This window comes from Bos mutus, chromosome 22, assembly GCF_027580195.1.
Source record: "Bos mutus isolate GX-2022 chromosome 22, NWIPB_WYAK_1.1, whole genome shotgun sequence".
NCBI classification, from domain to species: Eukaryota; Metazoa; Chordata; class Mammalia; order Artiodactyla; family Bovidae; genus Bos; species Bos mutus.
In genome coordinates, this window is record NC_091638.1 from 67,444,220 (window position 1) to 67,466,803 (window position 22,584).

General features: G+C 57.9%; 2 protein-coding genes across 6 annotated transcripts in view; both read right to left on the reverse strand.

The window, feature by feature from the left end:
* Positions 1–294: 294 nt before the first annotated feature.
* On the reverse strand, positions 295–10,134 carry KLC2 (kinesin light chain 2). Of its 5 annotated transcripts, none has more exons than XM_070360421.1 (16): positions 10,048–10,134; positions 8,924–9,212; positions 6,209–6,439; positions 5,991–6,060; positions 5,125–5,347; positions 4,395–4,482; positions 4,208–4,309; positions 3,947–4,120; positions 3,743–3,842; positions 3,043–3,092; positions 2,872–2,939; positions 2,346–2,454; positions 2,085–2,243; positions 1,884–2,008; positions 1,601–1,664; positions 295–1,288 (listed from the first exon to the last, which is right to left on the reverse strand). In XM_070360421.1, the coding sequence occupies exons 2-16, from the start codon at positions 9,149–9,151 to the stop codon at positions 1,205–1,207; spliced, it is 1,875 nt and encodes a 624-aa protein (XP_070216522.1). In that variant the 5' UTR covers positions 9,152–9,212; positions 10,048–10,134; the 3' UTR covers positions 295–1,204. The 5 variants fall into 5 exon arrangements, with proteins under 5 accessions (XP_070216522.1, XP_070216524.1, XP_070216521.1 ...); XM_070360423.1 differs by having other exon boundaries at positions 8,924–9,162; positions 10,048–10,118; XM_070360420.1 differs by lacking the exon at positions 10,048–10,134 and adding an exon at positions 9,888–10,039.
* An 11,041-nt stretch (positions 10,135–21,175) lies between these two features.
* PACS1 (phosphofurin acidic cluster sorting protein 1) overlaps positions 21,176–22,584 on the reverse strand; it is a 149,931-nt gene continuing 148,522 nt past the window's right edge. The window contains exon 24 of the mRNA XM_070360108.1: positions 21,176–22,558. Coding sequence (XP_070216209.1) covers positions 22,443–22,558 — 116 coding nt within the window. The 3' untranslated portion in view covers positions 21,176–22,442. The remainder of the gene's footprint in view (positions 22,559–22,584) is intronic.

The following is a 22,584-nucleotide window of genomic DNA, read 5'->3' on the forward strand; positions in this document are numbered from 1 at the left end:
CCCACATTTTATAGGTGAAAAAAATCGAGTCTCAGTAATTCGGCCAAGGTCAAATAGCTTGGTCAGGGATAAAACTCAATCAAAATCCATGATCTATAGAATCTCAGAGATGAAGGCTGCTAGAAAAAACTCCTGAATCTGTGGGGCCCCCAAACAATTCCGGGATAGGAGAAGCTTACTGGGCTCCAGCTGCGCGGAACCAGATGTGAACCACACACACACTCTCTCTCATACTCGCAGCCTCTCCCGACCCCACTCCCAACCTAGAGTCGTAGAGGCACTATGAGCTCTCGGTCTCCGCCCAAAACAAGCCCGGCTCAGAGTCAAACCGTCTTTATTTCTACAGCAACATTTGAAAATAGAGAGCGACCGCCTCACTTCCCAACTGGGGCAGCCCCTCCTGCCACGGGGGGCCATCACTGCCCCTCGCAAGAAGCTGCAGACGCGGGAGGCCTGGTAGGATGGCTCTGTGGGCGGTGCCCGGGGCGGGGTCAGGCCGAGCCTGGGCGGGGCGGGCGGGGCAGTGCATAAGACCCGGCTGCAGGGCAGGGCCCGGCGGGGAGAGGACGGGTATGGCCAGGCTTTCCGTCCTGGACACGGGGCGATGGCGGGTCCGGGCTCACCCCTTGGAGGCCGGGAGGAACGCGAGAAGGCCCAGGGAACCCTTTGGGGAGGCGCCGCCCCTGAGATGTGGAGCCAGGGAGATACCACCGCGCGGAATGGGGGTGATTAAGGCCTGGGCGGTACCACTAGAGAAGGGTGGGGTGAGGGGAGGCTGGACAGTACCAAGGACGGAGGGGAGGGGTGCGGCCAATAACTTATTTCTCTATATACAGAAGCAACGGCCGGGGGAGGGCTGGGTGCTGAAGGGACCGCAGGTGCTTAGTGTTCTTGGATCGCGGGTCTGCGGAGAGCGGGCCACTGAGTCTCTCTACCTTGGAGACCCTGCCCAACCCCTCTGCTGGCCCTGAACCTAGGGAAGAGGGGCCCTGCTGGAAGGAATAAATAAGGGGGAGAGCTGGAGCGGGCGGGCCCAGTCTCCAGGGCTCAGGCTAAGATGATAAAGGGAGAAGGTTACCCTGAGATTGAACAGAAAAGATAGGGGTCCTTGGAAGAGACAGGAGGGCAAGCAGCAGGCCCATGCGCAGGGCTGGGGTGGGGACAGTGCCGGTGGAGGCTCTGGCGAACGGCTGCCCCTTCAGGATTAGCCCACGAGGGAGTTTCGTCGGGAGAGGTCCATGGAGCTGGAGCTGAGGGTGCGGCTGTCAGAGAGGCCTGTGCCTCCAGACTGTGGGCAGAGGGGCAGGGGGCTCAGCCTTTGCTGCTGCCAGTCTGTGCTTCTCTGGCCACAGGGGCCCTGACAGCCAGAGCCCCTGGTGCCCTGACACTCCCACCCACCTCCACAGTCACTGTGTTTGCCGCCGGCCGCTCATAGGCAGCACCCAGCTTTCCCTCACGTTTCCCCCGGGTCCAGCCAGGCCTGGGATGAAGACAAGACCGGATGTGTTGCCGGATGAACAGACAGGCTTGAGCAGCTTGGCAGGTACTCATGCAGGCCCGAGGCTGGGGCCTCAGCTGCCAGGTGCTGACCACTACCTACCCGTACCTGGACTGGCTCTTCCACACTCTTGTTGAGAAAGTTGAGGGAACTGGCCCGCTTCATCCTGAGGGGAAAGGCCAGTCAGGATTTGCCCACGGAGGAACTCAGGGAGGACGGGGAAGGGTCAGGTTGGGGTTGGGGAGGTAGGCTTGTGGAAGGCAGACTGATGGGGGGATGGGATGGGGCTTGAGTGAGACAGAGTTCACCCTGGGTCCAGGGTTCAGCTGGGGTTGGTAGGTTGTTGGGTGGGTTCTTGAGAGATTCACCGGGGTGGGGGGCTCACCTGGGGTTTGGGGGCTCCTGGGGGCCACCCCCCTGCAGCTTCTTCACCAGCATCTCACTGCTGCGCCTCAGGGCATCCCGAAGCTTCCCGAAGGAGCCGCTGCGCCGCAAGGAGCCGCTGCCATCCTGCGGGGAGGCCGACGGGTTCGTCTCTGCCTCACCGGCTACACAGCCCCCTGGGCCAGCCAGCTGCTGGACTCACCCCGCTCCACTCGGCGGCAGGCCCCGCCTCCTCGAGGTCAGCCTCAGACCGAGGCCCCACACCCCCGGGCACCTCTCGGCTACCACGGCGGTCTCCACGCCCGCTGCCACCGTCCTTCAGAAGCTCCACCACCTTGGTCTGGCTTGCGGGGTCCAGGCCCTGAGCGGGCGCAGGGTGTATCAGGCGAGCAAGGGGCCCCGATCGGATTACACATCGGGCCACGCGGGCCCCTGCCCACACCCCTCGTGCCTGTCGCCCTACCTGCTTGCGGCTGCGGCTGGCACAGTCCTCCAGCGTGTGTGCGGCTTCCAGTTTGCCCTGGCGCCGGTACAGGGCCCCCAAGCTGCGCAGGGTGGTGTTGACCGTGGGGCTGCGGACGGGGAGCAGGGCAGTCTCTGACTCTGTGCACCCAGGAATCAGGGCCCACCCTGACACCCAGCCCCGCTGGCCCTGAGGAGCCTCTGGCCAACCAAAATGGAGCCCCTCTGGCGGGCGGGGCCCTGGTCAAGGTCCACCTAGGTTCACCTCTTTCTTGGGGGATCCCCTCAGGGCCCTAAGTGGGATGTCGCCCCCCAGGACTGAAAGCTGGGAACCCCGGGAGTGAGATCATCAGGTTTTCCCTGGAGGACAGAACCTTTCTGGGACAGGTGGGCTGTGACCTGGGCCTCGAAAGACGAGCTGACAGAGAGGAAGTGTGTGTTCCGAGGCTGAGCAGTATGGCATGTGGAGCCTGGCCTCGGCGCGCACCCACGATGCCACACCCCTCCCGCCTCTCTGCACTCCTCACCTGTCTACTTTACAGGCCTTGTACCAGCTGCCATATTCCCCATAGGGGGTGCTGTCCCGGCGCTTATCCTGGGGGAGAGATACACGGGAGGTGGGAGAAGGGCCCCCGGCATGCTCCCCACCTCGCCCTCTCTCCACGGATACCCGCCCCGGCCCTGCCCCATGGGGCTACCTTGCTCTCCTCCCGCTCCTCTGCGTGCATCCAGATGGGCTTGTTGTCCCCTGCAGGGGGAGAGGGGGCTGTCACAGCCTCTCATGTAGGCCTCTCCTGGGTGGACTGGACACAGGACTGGGGTTTTGGGTGGGGGGGTCAGGGGCACTCGAGAAGGACCAGGGTTGGCCTTTGTTAGATGAATGAACAGACAAGAAACAGACCCAAACATGACCGACCCTCTCCTGGAGTAGAGGAGTCTGGCCCAGGCCTGTGCTTGAGGAGCGTATGCCTGGGGGTCTCGGTGAGCAGACCCTTGCAGACTTCAGGACCCTGGCCCGAGATGGTGCTAGGCCCGAGCAATGGGCCGGGCTGAGGGGTCCGAGAGCAGGAAGTGATTGACCATCAAGGGCCAGGAAGGTGGCTTCGCAGAGGGGGAGACATTTGGGCCAGGCCCTCCCACTGAGCATGTGTTGCCCAGTAGAGCAAGGGGGAGAGGCTCAAAGCTGAGGGCACAGGTGTGCACAGTGCACAGTGAAGGCATTGCACGGATCCAGCCTCCTGGAGGCCGTGCGAGGGGGGATGTGTGCTCATGTGTGCGCACACATGGCTGCGGACCAGCCAGACCCCTGGCGCAAGGCCTGCCCGGCCAAGGTGTTTGCCATGGATGCTGGTGGCTGAGCCGGCCTGCACTGGGTGAGCCCCCGGCAGCCCTGCTCACCGCTGACAGAGCCGAACTCCTTCTCGTGAGCGCGGGTGAGGATCTCCTTGTACAGGGCCTCCGCATCCTGGTACTTGCCCTGCTTCAGGTAGCAGGAGGCCTGGAGGGGCAGGGCCCAGAGGTGAGCAGGATGGAAGGAACTGAGTTTTTTCCCCTCCTCCCGCCCCTCCGCCCCCCTCCTCCCGCCCCTCCGGCCCAGGACACCAGGTTGTTCTTGGTCTTGGCCACATTGGGGTCGTCAGGCCCAAGGCGTGTGGCATAGATCTCCAGCGCCCGCCGGTAGTAGTATTCCACCTCCTCGGCTTTGCCCTGGTTCTGGCACAGCAGGGCCAGGTTGCTCAGCTGCTTGGCCACGTCTGGATGAAACTTGCCCAGGACCTGGGACCAGAGGAGCCAGTGGCTGGGCTCGGGGCCGGCCTAGGGGCCCCCAGCCCACCTGGCCGGCCCTGCCCTGCCTGCTCCCACCTTCTCCCGGATCTCCAGTGCCCGCTTGCACAGAGGCTCAGCCTCCTTGTACTTGCCCCGCTTGCCATACAGGACCGCCAGATTATTCAGTGTTGCAGCCACCTAGAGGGGGGAGAACGGAGGCTCTGCACCTGGGCCCTGCTGGGACCTGGGAGCTTCAGTGGGGCGGGGAGGAAGCCTCACTCACAGCTGGGTGGTCCTTGCCCAGAGTCTTCTCGCGGATGGCCAGGGCATCATTGAGCAGGTGGGCAGCCTCCTTGTACTTGTTCTGGTCCCTAGGGACAGGTGCGAGCTGATGAATGGTATCCTCCAGCCCACAGCCCTCCTCCTAGTGGTCCCAGATCCCTGGGGTCACTCCTTCTGCCTGTTCTGATGAGTGAGCACGATGTGGGTATGACCCGGGGCACTGGGAAACGTGGTCAGCCCCTGCCCTCTGGCTTGGGGGGCTCTGCGCAGAAGCACACGCAGTGCTGGGGTATGAGCCAGACTCCCCCCACGTCCCGCCCTCACTGCCTCGTGCCCAGTGTTCCTTATGGTCTATTCCCCAGGGCCTCTGCTCCTGCTGCTCTTTCTGCCAACAAAACCTTCTCCAATCCCCTCACGTTTTGGGCACACTCAACTTTCACCAGAGACCCTCTTCAAGCCTCGGTGTTGGAGAGGCTGTGCCCCTGGCATGCTCGTGTGTTGCACCCCCCCAGTTATGTCCAAGCCTGTTTCCCACACTAGACTGAGGCACGTTCACGTGTGTAGCTCAGGCCCTGCTGTGAGCTCAGCCCTCTATGGGGACAAGATCCTTCTGTCTGTCACCCAGCTAGCTGCCTGGTGGAGCCCGAGTCCTGGCCCACTGCAGGCACCGGGGCTTTGTCATCCCCAGGAAGAGCGCTCCCACAAGTGACCGTGGTCGGTGGGGGCCTCACCGGTAGACCAGCGCCAGGATGTTCAGCATGGTGGCCACGTCCGGGTGGTCGTGGCCCGACGTCTTCTCCAGGTCCTCCAGGGCCTGCTTGCAGAGGGGCACGGCCACCTCATAACGGCCCTGGGAGGCGTACTGGATCACCAGGTTGTGCAGGGTGCGCAGCCGGGCCGGAATCTCATAGCCCCCGTGCTGGGCGGCCACATCGCCTCCTCCAGGGCTGGGGGCTGCAAAGCCAAGGTGGGGAGGTCAGATGTACTAACTACCCCCTGAACTGGGGGGTAGCTTTGACTGATCTCACGCGTGGCCCTGGGCAAGTCACTAACTGTCACTCTCTCTCACTTTCCCCATCTATAGAGTGGGTCTAGTCACGCCACAGAAAGAGAGGGTGGAGGCCCAGTTCCAGTACTTCAAGCTATGTGGCTCAGAGAAAGCCGCCTAGCCCCCAAGGGGAGCGTCCGCTCCTCATCGGCAGAAGGGAGGGAGGCTCTGATTGGCAAGGCCAGCACTGGCCTGGGGCTGCAGCCTGGGATTCAGCGCTGCGAGTGCGTCCTCCTTTAACCCTTGGGGGAGGCTCAGAGAAGAAAAGAAACTCTACCAGCGGTCACAGAACAAAGAGTGCAAGTCAGGGTTCGAACCGGGCCGGGCGGCTCCAGGGCTCTGAATTGTGATGCCTGCTTCTCATGGAACTTGAGGGGATGAGAGAAGCAACAGGTAAAGCCAGCCTTTTAAGGCTCAACCTGGGATGTTATGATCAGAAACGAGGCAGGGAAGCACCTGGCGGTCACCCAGACCTTGTTTCCTGTGACCTCTGGGTCCCAGGGACTGGTTCACCCAGCCTTCCTTTCCCACCCCCAGAGCCAGCCGCACCTGGGTTCTGCTCCTCCTCGCTGGGGAACAGGTCATCCAGAGAGTCTTTGGGGACGTCCCCCTTGTCCTCCTGGGGAGGGAGACAGGATGAGCGTCAGGGAAGGTGGGCAGCCCAGGGGTCAGCGGGCTGGGTGGGAACCGCGCCTGCTCCCTGGCACCTCCCCTGCTCCCGGCCCCGCCCCCCGCAGTGGCCTTGCAGTGGCCATGCCAGGGCTCACGTGGGGTGGGGTGTCCTCATCCAACTTGCGGATCTGGCTCATGAACAGCAAGTGCTGCTTCTCCTCCTCGAGCTGGGCCACGGCCTGCTCGCTGCGCTGCAGCTTCTGCTGCGTCCCCGCCAGCTCCTCGCGCAGCCACTGGTTCTCCTGCACCAAGCGCCGCACCTGGGCCCGCAGCTTCTGCTTCTCCGACTCCACGGCCCCCAGGTGGCTCGAGAGTGCCAAGATCACCTGTGGCAGACATCCAGGATGGAGGTCAGAGCCCTGTCCACCCGCCCAACACCCCGTCCAGCCTGGGCCTCCTGGGGCCCAGAGAAGAGCCAGGCCTGGGGGAGCTGCCAGCCTGAGGGTACCAAGTTCTCCCATTGAGGGAGTTTTGCCCCAGGGCCCCAAACAGACCACACACAGCCTTAGATCTGAACCCAGGAGGCTTGGGGATCCCCAGCTCCTTCCTTTTGCAGTAGGGACACCTGGGCTTCCAGGCTGGCTCTGCTAGACTCTGAAAGAACCCATCATCCCCTTTCCTGGGGCCTCCAGCTAGCCCTCTGCATCGATGTCCAGTTCCTTGCTGGGTCGTTCTGATCATGAAGAGCACTGACTAGGGTGCTGCCCATTCTCCAAGCTGGCCGCTCTCTTCCTGTCTCTCTGAGGAGTTGTACTCAAGCCCTGTAGCCAGAGCCACTAAACCACTGCCCCTGACCCAGGGCTAGTACTTTTCCAAAGATTCCTGAGAGATGGCTGAAAGGATACCAAGAGACCCCATCCTGACTTCTGCCCAGGGGCCACCTGCAGCTCCCAGGGAGGGAAGGAGTATGTGTCCTAAACCCCTGGTTTCCTGGGGAACCAGAGGGGCAGGGGAGGGGATCCAGGGGCCTCAGCTCCCACCCCTCTCCCCCAACTCCCTGACTCCTTTCCTGAGCTTCCAGGCTCTTCCTGCCTTGAGGCCTTGCTAGGTGCTACCCTTTCTCCATCTTTCATGGTCAGGGTCATTTCTGCAGTGAAGCCTCTTCCCTCTTATGCTCTCAGCCCCCGGAAAGCAGGGTACCTCACCCACCCCCCCACACCATTCTGTCGCCCACCTGTACCTGCCCTGGGAGGGTGCCCCGGTATGTTCATCTCTGTACCTGGCAGTCAACTGGCCAAGGAGTGAATGACCAACACATTGCCCTTCCAGAGGGCTGGAAGTCTAGGACCATGTGCTTTCTAGTTGACGAGCAAACACCCAAGTGACAGGTGTTTTCACAACCACTAGGTGTTTAAAAAAATTCCCTAAACAGCCTGGAAGTATATACAGCAGATGGTGTGATCCTTCTTTTAAAAACAAGGAAACCAAGATGATACCACCTGCGAGGACTCACGGAGCCAGGCAGTGTCTCAGCCAGGATCTGAGTGGGCCAAGACTCTTCCCAAGAGTCTAACTCCTTGTGCACCCCAGTGCCTCCTGGATATCTCCATCTGCATGTCATCCTGGCAGCCCCAGCTCCTCAAGAGGACCCAAACAGAACTCCTGATCCATGCACGCTGACTTCTCCTTTTTTAAAAAAACTAATGTATTTTTATATTTTTATCTCTTGGCTGCTGCACACAGCATGTGGGACCTTAGTTCCGCGACCAGAGGTTGAACCCATGCCCCGTGCACTGGGAGTGCAGAATCTTAACCACTGGAACACCAGGGAAGTCCCCTCCTCCTCTTAATTTGCTCAAACCACAAACCTGGGAGTTGCCCTTCTCCCTCTCCATTAGTCCATCCCCAGGCCCTGCTGGACCTACCTCCAGAACGTCTAGAACTCACCCCCTTCTTACTACCTTCATGGCCACCCCTTTACTCCAAGTCGCCATTTCTCATTTGAATTCCAGTAGTGGCTTCCTAACACCTGCTACCTCCTTCTACCCTGACCCATCCTTGTTCATTCTCCACACCTCAGCCAGAGAGAGTTTTTAAAGCCTAAGCCAGGCTGTGTCCTGTGACTGCTTAAACCCTCCAAAGGCTTCCTGACTTCCTAAGAATAAAACCCAGACTAATAAGGCCCCTGCCTTCTCCATAGACCTCTTCTGCCCCTCTCTCTTTCCTCATGAAGCTCCAGTCAGACAGGTCTTCTCTCAGTTCTCCCACCACGAGATCTTTTCTACCACAGGACCTTTGCACACACAACCTCTCATTCTCCTCCTTTTTCGTTCCGTCACTCAGGTCTTGATTTAAATGTCATTCCTTCAGAAGTGTAGCTTGACCAATAGATAAGACCTCCCGCCATACCTTTTTTTTGAGAATTCACTGTAACGTTAATAAATGTATGTGTCTCTGACTCTTCTCTTACTAGACTCGGCAGGGATCTTGTCTGTCTTGTTGGACCTGTATCCCTGGCACCTAACACATTTCCTGGCACACAGTAGACACTTGAGAACTTACCTGTTAACAAATGAATAAAAGAATAAATGAGGGGAGGGGTCCTTAAGGACTTCCTTTTTGTTTCCCTAGGCCATGCAGTCTCTGCTAGGTAGCAGAGAAGTCAGACGATCATCCTTCCCGGGCCCACGTGCATCTAGGGTTTCCAAAACCCATCCGTTTTTTCAACAGATATCTACCGCATCCTACCATAAGGCTCCAAGGCACTGATTCTTCCTTCCATGCTGATTCTGTTACTACACTGCCAGGATTCCTCTGGAAGGCTCCATCCCTCCCATGACCTCCCTCCTCAGCACCCCGGACCAGCCTACCTGGGCCTCCCCCAGCCCCAGCTCGATGGCCTCCAGGGAACGGCGCAGGAGGACACAGCGCTCCTGTGAGCCCGGCTCTGCCTCACTAGCTTCATGAGCGACCAGGGGAGCAAGAAGGGCACGATGCTCCCCGCGCAGGGTCTCTAGCCCTTGGATGACGGCCTTGGTGCCCAGGACGATCTCATCCTGGCTCAGCTTCTCCTCCCGAGGAAGCACCATCGTGGCCATGGCCGTGCCTCCTGTGAAGGCGAGAGGGCGGGCAGGGGGTGCCGAGCCTGGGGCCACGCCGCTGTCCGCCCCGGATTAGGTAAACACCTAGGGCCCCCCGGACGCCTGGGTCCCCCGGGTGCCCGGTCCCCCAGGTAGCAGCCCGCACCGTGCTCGCGCTCGGCCTACAGGGGGCGCGCTCTGCTCGTCTCGGCCCGGGAGACGCAATGCGGTGCGACCCGCGAGGCTGGACCCGGATTCGGCCCAGACCACTGGCTCAAGGCCGGCTTAGGCAACCCGGTCTCTGGGCTTCCCCGGAGCCTCCCTTAGAACAGAAGGCGCCAGAGCACGATCCTACTGGGATCGTGGGGGGTTTACTTCCGTGCGGAGACACCAGCCCCTCTGAGAGATCCGGTCCCAGCTCCCTTGGGCAGCGCCCCTTCCCCAACAGGCAGGCCGAGCCACAGAGCCCTCCTCCCGGGCAGGCCGACCCTGGGGAAACGCTCCCGCTAAGAAGCTGAGATCGCGGGGTTCCTCGTCCCCTCCCCGCCCCGGCCGCGCCCACGACGACGCCTCCCCATAGGCCAGCATGACATCTTGCGGACCCCTCCCCTGAAACCTCCCGACCCCGGTCATCCAGGACCGCGCCCCCTGCCCGCGGGCCGGCCTGGTCCTCTCACGAGCCGCACCCCAGACGACCCCTCCCCTAAGGCCGACCCCGAGCTCCCTTCCCGCAGCCCGATCGGCCCGCGCGGACCTCAGTCTCCCGCTCGGGCCCGCCTCCCGCTACGGCTCCGGCTCCGGCTCCGGCTCCGGTGCCGCTTCACCCGGACCAGCCGCCGTGAGCGGGTCCCGCCGCCTCCATCCCGCCGGCCTTCCCAGCAGTCCCTGCGCTGCCTTAAAGGTGAAGCCAGTACCTTGGCGGCGTCGGAGGGGGCGAAACACTCCTTTCGGCCGGCAGGCTGCCTTAAAGGAGCACGCCTGCGGGGCCCACTCCAGGCCAGTGGGAGGGGCCCGGGGCGTGGCCGTCGGGGACGGGGCGTGGTCACCGAGGCATGGGGCGTGGGCTAGCCCGGAGAGTGGGTTCCCCGCCGCCGCCGCCTCCCAAGTACTTGCGGCCTCAGAGTCGTCCGCTGTAACCCGCCCCGAGGCCGCGGGAGTGTGGACTGGCTGGGGAGGATGTGTACCTGAATTTACCTTGTTCTGCGGCCAGAGAGGACGGCGGGAGAAACTGAGGCCCAGGGAGAAGGCCTGGCCTCCTCAGAGTCCAGATCGGGACATTTGACATTTATTGGCTTTGAATGAGGTGAAGTGCCACTTTCTGAGCGCTTACTGCGTGCCGCGCGCTTGGATGCCTTAAGTGCATTTAACGCTTACAAAGACCGAATACAGCGGGCACAGTGTCACAGATAATAATCCTACACTCATTTGTCTCTAATCGGTGGTTAGCTGCTAAGTCGCTTCAGTCGTGTCCAACTCTGTGCTACCCCATAGACGGAAGCCCACCAGGCTCCGCCATCCATGGGATTTTCCAGGCAAGAGTACTGGAGTGGGGTGCCATTGCCTTCTCCAAATCGGTGGTTATGCCCCACCCAATTCCTTTGGAGCTGTCCTTGTTCCATGAGGTGGTTCCTGGCATCTTAGGGCCGCTTCTTGGGAGGAAGAAACAGAGGCTTCCGGCTGTGAAAGAGAAAAAGGTGACAAGGGGCAGCCAGGCATTGGCAGAAACACTCTTGACCCTGTGGGTGAGCACCACCACGAATGCTGTGGGCTGGACAATCAGGACAAGGTGATGTCATTCAGGACTCAGGTGAGACGTCATCTCAGAGAGCCCTCCCCTGATTCCCCACACCCTTATGTAGAGCAGCCCTCCAGCCCATCTCATGCACCCATCAGGCCAAGATCTGCATGTCTTGTTCATTCCCAGAGAAACTGGCCACCACATGGCAACACTCAGTGAATGTTGGTTTTTTAAGAAGGGCGCGCCTGTTGGCCCAGGTTTAGGCCTGGCACTCTGCAGCCCTGGGTTGCTGGCCACTCTGGCCTTGCCTCCACTGCTTTCAGGTCGGCATCTCTAGAAGAGACCCCTCTGAGAGACAGTACCTGCCCAGCAAGGCCTGGCACTGGTACCCGGGGATCTGGGGTGTTCCTCTTGAGTGGGGGGTGCTCAGACTCTACCAGGTTCAGTGTCCTAATGGATGAACCCTGTGAGCATCATCTCTGACAGATGTTCTGACGCCCCCCAGCTCAAGTATGTTCAGTGACAGCAAGTCAGTACAGTCTGCGGTGAGCTCTAAAGGTCAGCAAGGTTTTCCTTCGACAGCCCCCTCCTTCGACAGTGTCCCACTGTGGACACTGCTGCCCACACCAAACTAAAGCTCTGTCCAAAGGAAGGATGGCTGCTCCCTTTTGCCCAAAAGATGGTAGAGTGATGGTGCCCCACCCAATGTTCCCGTGCCTGGCCAGACAATCCAGGACCCTTCACCCACTCCTCCCCCCTCCCTCCTCCGGATTTCTCTTTTTCTGGGTGTGGCTTAGCATGTCCATCCAGACACTGCTCAGAATATCGGGCTCAGTCCAGAGCGTGGGGATCCAGACCGGAAGGGAGATGTGCAGAGAGCAGAGGGCCAGTCCACTCCCAAGGAGCACACCACCTGTCCACCGTGAAGCTGAAAGTCAGGCTGACTTCGACAGTCGCTGGACCATGTCTTCTCAGGGTGAGCTTGTCAATTAAAACCCTAGATTGCGCTCATCCTGGTTCTAGCCAGCCAGGTTCTTCTCCCCCATCCTGCGCTTCAGTGAGTGATTTTTTTTCCCCCAGTGATTTTTAAAGGGAATTGTTACATTCAGATGATGCAGCATTCAAAAGGCAGGTACAAGATGCAGTGGAATGTGGCTCTCTCTCACTGACCACCACCCTCAAGTCACGCAGGTCCCGTCCCCAGGAGCACCTGCTGTTATGTCTCTTGTGTCCATTGATTGCATGTTTTGCCTCAATGCAGAGCTTGTGTTTATCCTCGTCAGTTTCATAGGGTCAGTTTTCCTCCAGGGCCCTGCAGGTTGGCGTCTTTTGCCTTCAGGGTCTTTAGCCAGCACATCGGCCCTACCTCCTGGGGTCACACTGGCTGTGGTGTGACAAGCCTGCCTCTCTGCAGAGAGACTTCCATCAGACCATAACTACACTCCCAGCTGGCTGGCAAATTCACAGGGAGGAAATGGGATCTGGAGCCCAGGGCAACTTTGCTGTTCTTATCAAGGCTTTGTTGTTGTTCAGTCGCCCATTCGTGTCCAGCTCTTTGCAACCCCATGGACTGCAGCACGGCAGGCTTCCCTGTCCTTCACTATCTCCCGGAGTTTGCTCAAACTCATGTCCTTTGAGTCAATGATAACATCCAACCATCTCATCCTCTGCCGCCCCCTTCTCCTCCTGCCCTCAGTCTTTCCCAGCATCAGCGTCTTTTCCAGTAAGTCAGCTTTTCATATCAGGTGGCCAAAGTATTGGAACTTCAGCTTCAGCATCAATCCTCCTAATGAATATTCAGGGTTGATTTTCTTTAGGATTGACTGGTTTGATCTCCTTGCTGTCCATGGGACACTCAGGAGTCTTAACAAGGCTGGGTTTCAGTAACTCTTGGGAGGGAACTTTGTTCGAGGGGTTCCTTTTAGAGACTGAGATTCAGTAGTGCCGGGGTGGGTCATGAATATCTCTTATTATTATGAAACTTCAGCAGTGCCCATGACATGCACCCTGGGCTGAAAGTCACTCCTTATACATCTTTGTTTTACAGGTAAGGAAAGTGAGGCCCAGAGAGGGGACGGCAGCTGCAGCAGCTGACCACTGTGCCCTTTTCTAATCCAGAGTCTGGTCATTTTGTCCCAGTGTGTAAAGGAGACTGACCCCACACTGTAGAGGTCAAGAGAACCAAGGTCACATTGCCTGTTCACAGACACATGAAGCACAGCCTCATACACCTTCAACACACAGCCTCAGGACTTCCCTGGTGGTCCAGTGGCTAAGACTCTGGCCTCCCAATACAGGGGGCCCAGGTTCGATCCCTGGTCAGAGAACTAGATCTCACAAAGAGGTCACAAGTGAAAGTGAAAGTCGCTCAGTTGTGTCCGACTCTTTGCGACCCCATGGACAGTACAACCCATGGAATTCTCCAGGCCAGAATACTGGAGTGGGTAGCCGTTCCCTTCTCCAGAGGATCTTCCCAACCAAGGGATCAAACCCAGGTCTCCCACATTGCAGGTGGATTTTTTACCAGCTGAGCCACAAGGAGAGCCCAGAAATACTGGAGTGGGTAGCCTATCCCTTCTTCAGCAGATCTTCCTGACCCAGGAATCGAACCGGGGTTTCCTGCATCGCAGGTGGATTCTTTACAGACTGAGCTACCAGGGAAGCCCCAAGAGGTCACATGCCACCACTAAAGATCCAGTATGCTGCCAAATGCTTCCCAGGTGGCGCTAGTGGTAAAGAACTGGCCTGTTAATGCAGGAGACCTAAGAGACACAGGTTCGATCCCTGGGTGGGGAAGACTCCCTAAAGGAGGGCATGGCAGACTGCTCCAGTATTCTTGCCTGAAGAATCCCATGGACAGAGGAGCCTAGTGGCCTACAGTCCATGAGGTCGCAGAGAGTCAGACATGACTGAAGCAACTTAGCACAGCACAGCACATGCTGCCAAATAAATAAATGTTAGGAAAAAAATATAGCCTCAGGCAGGTTCAGCCAGAGGCACTGAAGGCCTGTGTACCACACGGACACCTCCACATGTGTTGGGTTTACAGGCCCAGGGACCTGCATACCAAATGTAGTCAGGGGCACACACGCCGGGGTTTCTTCCCTTGTACTTTCTCTCAGTCTAATAACAGAGCACGTTCCTTTCATCATCTAAACAGAGCATTTTTCAGTCCCCCTTTATGGCTTGTGCTGGGTTCTTGCTTCAGCCTTTCTGCTACCTCTCTGCAGGCTCCCGGGGTTTCTTTGAGGCTCTCTTTAGGCATCTGGCCCTGCTCCTCCCTGTGCGCCCCACAGAGGAAGGCCTGGGCCTTCCCCGCCGGGTTCCCAGGCTCTTATCTTGCTTTCGGTTCGTAACCTTGCATGTGTTCAATCTCTTTAGTCACTCGGCTTTTGATCTGGTCTCCAGGGATTATACTGTGTGTCTCCCAAGGGAAGGGACTGTTACTTCCCCACTCCCACCCTGCAGCTGCTGGTCTGGTGCCAAGCTGCTGATGGGTGCTCTGTTGATGGAGAAGAAAGGAAGGCATCCATGCCCCATGGTGATTCAGCTCCTTATGCCGTTTCCACAGAGCTCATCTGGGGAAGTTGTTCTTGCTACTTTTAAGATTGTTTTCTCCCTGAAAATCACTCCCACTGCTCCCACCCCTTCCCCTTGGATCCTTGGAAGCATTCATCCCACTGAAATCTGCTTTCTTAAGTTAATCTTCTTCTGTTGGCTAGCTTCATGCCTTTTCTTTGAAGTGGTGGTCGGGGTGTGGGGGGTGGTGGGGTGGCATTTGTCCCAAGCATATCATCCCCCTTGGAACATCAGCATATTGGAACTTCCCAGACAGTTCAGTGGTTAGGACTCCACGCTCCCAGTGTAGGAGGCATGGGTTCGATCCATGGTCGGGGATCTAGATCCTGCCAGCCAGGCATCAGGACAAAAACAAACAAGCAAAAAACAGCTAAGCCCGTGTACCACGACTGAGCCCGAGCTCTGGAGCCCGTGCTCCACAACAGAAGTGACCGCAATGGGAAGCCCTCACACCCAAACAACGAGCAGCCTCTACTCACGGCAACTACAGAAAACCCCAAGCAGCAAGAAAGGCTCAATACAGCCAAAAATAAATGAAAAAAAAATTAGCACAGGTTCACATCGTAAGTGCTCAAGATTGGAGGTTTCTTAAAGACCGTGTCTCACGCACGCCCCCCACTCCATGACAGGCAGCTCACCACTTTCCAAGGGGCCGGTTTCACCTTGGATGCCTCTGGTTGCCAGGCTTTCTGCCACTGAGCTGTGAATGAGGTCTGCTCAGAGCCCCCTTGAGGCTCTTGGCTCCTGTCCTGGCAGCCACTGGGCATATCGGCACCCACTCTTCCTTGTGGCCTCCCAGACAGACCCGTACTGTCCCGGTCCTGCTCAGCGGGAAGGCACAAAAGCTTTGGGGGCAGACTTAGCTGCATTCAGAGCCCCGTTCTCCATTTGCTGGCTGGGGAGCCCTAGGCACGTAGGGCAACTTCATCTGTTTCCTTGTCTGTAAAATGAGGTTCCTGATACTGACCTTGTTGGGTCCTCAAGAGAGTGGAATAAAATAGTAGAGTTAAGACTGTAACATTATGCTCGTACACAATAGACGCTATTGGGGCTTCACAGGTAGCACTAATGATAAAGAACTCATCTGCCAATGCAGGAGACGTAAGAGATACAGGTTCGATTCCTGGGTCAGGAAGATCCCCTGGAGGAGAGCATGGCAACCCACTCCAGTATTCTTGCCTGGAGAATCCCCGTGGACAGAGGAGCCTGGCGGGCTACAGTCCATAGTGTCTCAAAGAGTCAAACACGACTGAAGCAACTTAGCACACACGCAATGGATGGTATTACTATTAAATATTATCGTTAGTGCCACCAAGCTCACTATTGGATAGGTCCTGTGCTAGTGAATGGAGAGTGGGGAGAATAAAATAGGAAATATAGGGCAGTCTCTGCTTATAGCGTTGTTGGAGAGGAGACATTCAGAATGAAGCGAGCAGCAAATGAGGCAGCAATAGATAGGAGAGCCTGAAGATAGCAAGCGCTAAGATGTCTGGTGCTGGCAGTGGGTACCCTGCATGGTCAGAGGGAGCTCAGCCTGGTTGGGAGCAATCTCCCCCTCTCCCTAAAGTCAGCTCTTCCACGTGCCAAGGATGCTCAAATTTCCAGCCAGCCCAGAGAACCACCCTGCAGACCTGCATACTCAATTCTACCTCTGAATAGCACACGCCCACCTTGCCCTAAACCTACCATCTCCCACCCACATCTCCTCCAGAGATGTTTTACCATCCACCTGTTCACCCAGCAGATAGCCAGTCCCCATCCTCAACTGTCTCCTTTGACCCTGTATCCTTTTCTTTTAAAAAAAAAAATACATATATACATTTGGCTGTGCCGTGTCTTAGTTGAGGCAGGTGGAATCTTGGGATGGAACCTGGGCCTCCTGCCTTGGAAACATGAAGTCTTAGCCACTGGACCACCAGAGAAGTCCCTCAACCCTGTTTTCTAACCAGCCACCTACACTTCTTGATTCTGCCTCTTTAAAAAAAAAAATATATATATATATATATTTTATTTTTGGCTGTGCTGGGTCTTCTTTGCTGCGTGGGCTTTTCTCTAGTTGCAGAGCACAGGCTCTAGAGCACAGGCTTCAGCAGCTGTGGCACGTGGTCGTTTAGTTTCGGTTCCCAGGCACTGGCTCAACAGTTGTGGCACATGGGCTCAGTTGCTCTGCGGCACGTGGGATCTTCCTGAACCAGGGATTGAACCCATGTCTCCTGCATTAGCAGGTGGATTCTTTGCCACTCAGCCACCAGGCAAGCCCTGATTCTGCTTCTTAAATATACAGGACTTAAGTTTCCTTTCTCTGCCACCTCTTCTTCCTGACCTTGGTCTATGTCATCACACCTTTCTAAATTGCTGCCGTTCCCTGTAAACTCTGCTGGTCTTTATTCTTATTTCCTCCAACATGTAGCAAGGTGATCTTCCTAAATTAGATCATCTTTCTTTCCTGCCTAAAACTCTTTGTTGACTGCTGCTGACCTCGGGATGAAGTGCTCAGAGTAGTAACAGTCACAGCTAGGAGGCTCCCCAGCGCTGTGGCCACTTCCTTTCTCTTCCACCCCATCGCTCCCCACTGTTCTCAGCCCCACTAAACCACATGTGCTTCTCGAACAGGCAGGACTGTGTCTTATCTCTAGTCTTGCTATTTCCTGTCCCAGGACGTCCGTTGTGTTGGGTGTCAGTTCCTTTGAGACATCTTCTTGGACACCCTTCCCAGGCTGGCTCCGCTGCCCTCCTTCGTCCTCCCAGGCAGCCCTTCATGCTGTGTGGCCATTGTCTATTTGTCTGTCTCCCCTACGAGGATCAGAGTTTCCATGTAGGTAGAGACCCAGCCCTAGATTCGTCCATGTGTCATCGTTCCTAGGACAGGAACTGGGCCATGGCAGGAACTTAACACATGTAGGATGGATGGAGGCTTGGGAAGTTGGGATCCGAGCAGGGTCTTGAGAGATGGTCTGGAGTCCCATGACCTGGGTCAGAAATCCGGCTCCTTCTCAGCCACTCTGAGTGCATTGGACAAGCAACTTACCCCTCCTGCTTTCCTTCATCTGGCCTTTGAGTGTTTGCAAGAGACTAAGTGGGGTTTGGAGCAGGGTGGTTGGGAAGACCTCTCTGAGGAGGTGGTGTGCAGGCTGCAGCTGAAGGGAAAAGTGGCAACTTCCCCGGTGGTCCAGTGGTTAAGAATCCGCCTTCCAATGCAGGGGATGCGGGTTCAATCCCTAGCTGGGGAACAGATCCCACATGCTGTGGGGCAACTAAGCTGGAGCTAGGGTGCCTGTGTGCTGCAGCAGGAGACGCCCACGTGCCGCAACGAAAAAGAGCTTGCACGCAGCAGCAACGAGTAAATAAAGGGAAAGGGGTTGCTCTCTCTGTGGGGCAGGGAGAGCATGTAAGATGGAGAGAGTGGCATGTCTGGGCTCTTGTGCAGGGAGGAGGCATCAGATCACTGAAAGATCATGTGTGGCCCAAGTGTGGTGAGCTCTGGGGTGGCACCGGGGGGCGTGAAGCAACTGAAAGTGAAGTTAGAGTGGTAGGGATGGGGAGACGGTGCAGGCTGATGGACTGTGGATTGGGTGGCTATATTCAAAGGTATTAGGAAACTGCTGAAGGACTCTAGCCGGGGAGCAGGGCAGCTGGGAGGCAGAATGGACTACAGTCCCTAGGACGACACAGGATGACTCGTGGGTTTCTGGCTTGAGTAATAGGATGGATGCTAGTGCTATTTACTCAGTCTAGGGAGGACCCAGGGAAATCAAGTTTCTTGATTTGGGCCATATTAGGTTTGAGACGTCTGGGCATATTTGAGTCAAGTAAATGATCAAAAATGAGAGTCGAGCATGTTAGAAGGTGCGGCTCTCTGATGTTTGGCATCCTTCTCGGTAAAAAGGAAAGTGAAAGCGAAAGTCACTCAGTTGTGTCCAACTCTTTGCGACTCCATGAACGATACAGTCCATGGAATTCTCCAGGCCAGAATACTGGAGTGGGTAGCCTTTCCCTTCTCCAGGGGATCTTCCCAATCCAGGGATTGAACCCAGGTCTCCTGCATTGCATTCTTTACCAAGTGGGCCACAAGAGAAGTCCAGGGAGGTGCTATTCTTGGCTTCCGAGGCAGCCAAGACTAGAGGGAGCAAGTCACATGACCAGGGGCAGGAGCAGGAAGGGCGGGGGGATGGCTCATGCAAAGGCCCTGTGGCAGAGTGTGCCCCGCGTGTCTGAGGAACATAGAGGAGGCCTTGAGTGAGGGGGAGAAGGACCCCTCACTCAAGGTGAGGTGAGGTGAGCAGCCCCCAGAGGTCAGCACTGCAGGGCCCTGGAAGTTGTGTGGAGGGGTTTGAATTATATTCTGGGTGAGATGGGAAGCCATTGGACAGTTTGGATAAGTAATTTAACGTGTTCTAATTAACATTTTAAAAGGCTTCCTCCGGCTATTATGTACAGAATAGGCTACAGGAAGAGTGGGTGGAAGCGGAGGTAATTAGGAAGCTATTACAATATCCAGAGAGAGCAGTGAAAGCCGCAGGAGCTGCAGGGTTCTGGTCTGACGGGAAGGCCTATAGGATTTGCCATGGGGGTGAGTGCTGGGTGTGAGAGCGGGGACTCAGGGATGATGCCAAAGATTTAGCAACTGCAGAGTCAGGGCCTCCCGGGTAGCACGAGTGGTAAAGAACCCACCTGCTAATGCAGGAGACATAAGAGACTCGGGTTCGATCTCTGGCTCAGGAAGATCCCCCGGAGGAGGAAATGGCAGCCCACTCCAGTATTCTGGCCTAGAAAATTCCACAGACAGAGAGGAGTCTGGCAGGCTATGGTCCATGGGGTCCCAAAGAGTTGGACATGACTGAGCAACTAACACTTTTACTTTCTCCTTGGACAGAGGAGCCTGGTGGGCTAAAGTCCATGAGGTAGCAAAGAGTTGGACACGACTGAAGTGACTTAGCATGCATGCATGCTCAACTGCTGAGTCAAGGGGATGTCAGCACACCCGGAGAATTTCCCAAGGCCAGGAAGATGAGGAGGAAACAAAGGAGGCCCAGAAGAGGACTTAAAGAACCAGGGGTGGGGTGGGGTGGGGTGGGGAGGGGAGGGCAGAACGCCGAGCGCCTTTCAGGGCCAAGCAGCCAAGGACATCAGTGACCTTGGCAAGGGAACGCCTGATGGGGTAGTGAGGAGGAGGCCCAGAAGCCCCCCCCCTTTTGAAGACTTTCGCTGTTGGGAGAGCGGAGAGGTTTTAGAACCAAGGAGGTATTACTGCCTGTGTACATGGGACGGGACGTGACAGATCTGGTGGGGGGCGGTGTGCACCGATGATGCAGGAGAGGGCAGCGGGCGGGAGGAAGCCCTGGAGAAGGTGGGAGGGACCTGGGGCAGGGCCAAGTGGTCACCCGGGCCGGAGTGAGGCTGGGAGTCAAGTCAGCAGGGAGTTCCCACTCCTGTCTCCATCATCTGCTTCCCCGAATTGGCTCCGAGCTGGGGCCTGAGTCTATCTGTCCATGTTCATTTCGCTCGGGCCTCCCATCAGCTCCCAGGCCCCCAGGCCCCTGCCCTGCAGACCTCTGGGGGGCTCTGCCTGCCTCCCTAGCCCACCTCAGCCTCCACCTCTCCAGGCGTGTCTCTCACTAGCTGGCTTGTACCCTTCTTCGGAGAACTGCAGCGCAGACTGCGTTTCTGGAACACCTTCTGGTACCCGACTGGACTCTGCCCCTTGGGACGCGGGCATTCGTTCCATCTTTCAGGCTGAGAGAGCCTGGGTGGCCACGCCACTGGGTCCCAGAGGTTCCATTTGGTGACTGGCCATGAGGCTCGGGGAGCTGGGGACAGCCTGCCGCACCTGGCCGTCCATTTTTCCAGAGCTGTGTCCTGCGGGGGTTGGGGGGACACAAGCCATCACTGGGCACTTATTTGGTGAAGGAGGCTTGGCGTGCAGGCCTGTGTCCTGGGAGCACGTGAAGAGCCAGGAGTCCCAGGAGCGGGAATCTGTCACCTCCAGGGTTAAGGGCAGGCAGGAAAGCGAACTGATGGTGGACCTGAGCTTACCCGCTCCCCCCAGGCCTGAGGCTTCACCAACTTGCAGAAAATACGGCCCAGCGGGGGAGAGAAGCTGAGTTCTCATTCTCATGTTGGAAGAGTGCAGATGACATGTCACTGCCTTGGGAGATGGGATTTGGGGATGGTGGGTCCCCAAGAAAAATGGGGTTTCGGCGTGGGAATGGCGTGACTTCTATTCCTGACCTTGGTTTGCCTCGTGGGGCACACACCTTCATGCCCGTTTCTGTGATCAAGTAAATGGGGACAGGCTTCTTTGCAGCCAGTTCCCAGCTGATTTTGTTGTTGTTGTTCTTTCTTTTGGCCACAGCACGTGCCATGTGAGATCTTAGTTCCCCAACCAGGGATGGAACCCACACTCCCTGCACTGGGAGCACACACTCGGAACTGCTGGGCTGTCAGGCAGTTCCCTCCCAGGTGGCTTTCAGTATTTCTGTGGCTACACCAGGTCTTAGTTGTGGCCTGTGGAGCCTCCTCAGGATCCAACCCAGGCCCCCTGCATCGGGAGTGCGCAGCCTTAGCCAGTGGACCGCCAGGGAAGTCCCCCTCCCAGCTGACTGTGAGTGTAGTTAGTGGCCACACTGTGCGGCGGGGACGAGCAAGGCTGGACGGATCCTGTGTCACAATGAGAGGCGCGGAGGCCCAAGGATTGCTCGTTGGTAAGAAATCACCAGTTTATTGAATGAAAAACCCAACATCCTCTCAGTCCCTCCCACCCTGCCCCTTTCTCCGGCCGAGTGAACAGCACAGCCCTGGGGACGCTCTGGACGGCAGGGCTGCGCCGGGGGAAGGGCTGGAGGAGTTTGGGGGAGGTATGGAGAATGAGAAAAACACTTTCCAAAATGAAGTTCTGTGCAAAAACTTCTAGAAGGGGTGAGGGGGCCACGGCCAAAGCTCCGGAGGCGGAGCTGCTGGCCGCCCCACGTGCCTCTGGTCTCCAGGAAGGCCGAGACCGATGGTGGGGGCTGAGGAGGGGCTCAGGCGCCCGAGGCCACAGAGGGGGAGGCCTGGCTGGGAGGAAGGGGCCTTCCCAGGCCAGGGGCCCAGGTGAGGAGGGGAGGACAGAGCAGGAAAAGAAGACCGGCGGACACGGGGTGCAGGGAGCGGAAGGGACTGGGCCGCAGACGTGTTGGCAGGGCCTGCCTCCCACCTCTCCAGGTCCGGAGGCAGGGCTGGGGAGGAAAGTCCTCAACAGGGGGAGATCCAAGGACGGGGACCAGCCCCCAGGCGAGTCACATGAAACCACTGAGAGACTGGCGGTGCAGAGAACCAAAGAACTGCTCAGGGACACATGTGACACCTCCAGGGAACCTGGGCGTGGGGGAACCATGCATGGGTGAGACCGCGAGGGCTCCTGCACCCCAGAAACCCACGCATCACAGCAGCAACTCTGTCTTGGGGTGGGGGCAGGGTCTGTGCCCTTGTCACCCCCACAGCAGTGGCAAGTGGCCTTGGTGCTGGGCGTCCCCACGGGAGGCCGGCTGTGTGGTGTCTGGCAGCTGCGCTTTAGAAGATGGGAATCTGGGGGGGGCAGGGGGAGGCTGGAATGCCGGCTGTGGGCCAGGACCCCAGGTTTCCTATTTCCAGGAAGAGAACTGGTGCCACGTGGAGAAAGAGGCTGAAGTCAGGGGAGGTGAGGGGAGGCCTGGAGGACTCGATTCCAGGGACCAGGGGTGGGCGCTGAAAGGCACAGTCAACATGCCTCGGGCCAGGAGCTGAGGGGGAGGAAAAGGAGGGAGGGAGGAGGGGCTGCCCAGGACTGGGCCCGAGCAGTGGCGGGGAACGGCGGCCCCGGTGGGTGGCAGTGTCCTGCAAGACCGGGCCGGGGAGATGCAGGCCCCGGGGCCAGGAAGGGGGACACTGGGCCCGGGGCCTGCTGGCCTCCCCCTGCCCGCAGGCGGTGAGGCTGGTGGCAGTGCCAGGAGGGGGCGTGGCTGGGAGACGGTGCCCTCAGGTGGCCTTGCTGCCACTGAACAGTCCCACTGGAAAGTGCTTGACGTGGGTGGGCCACTGGGCTGCCAGCTGGAAGAACTTGATGTCGCTCCACTCGACCCCGTCGATGGACACTGGGGGTGACAGGGAGGCGTGGGGA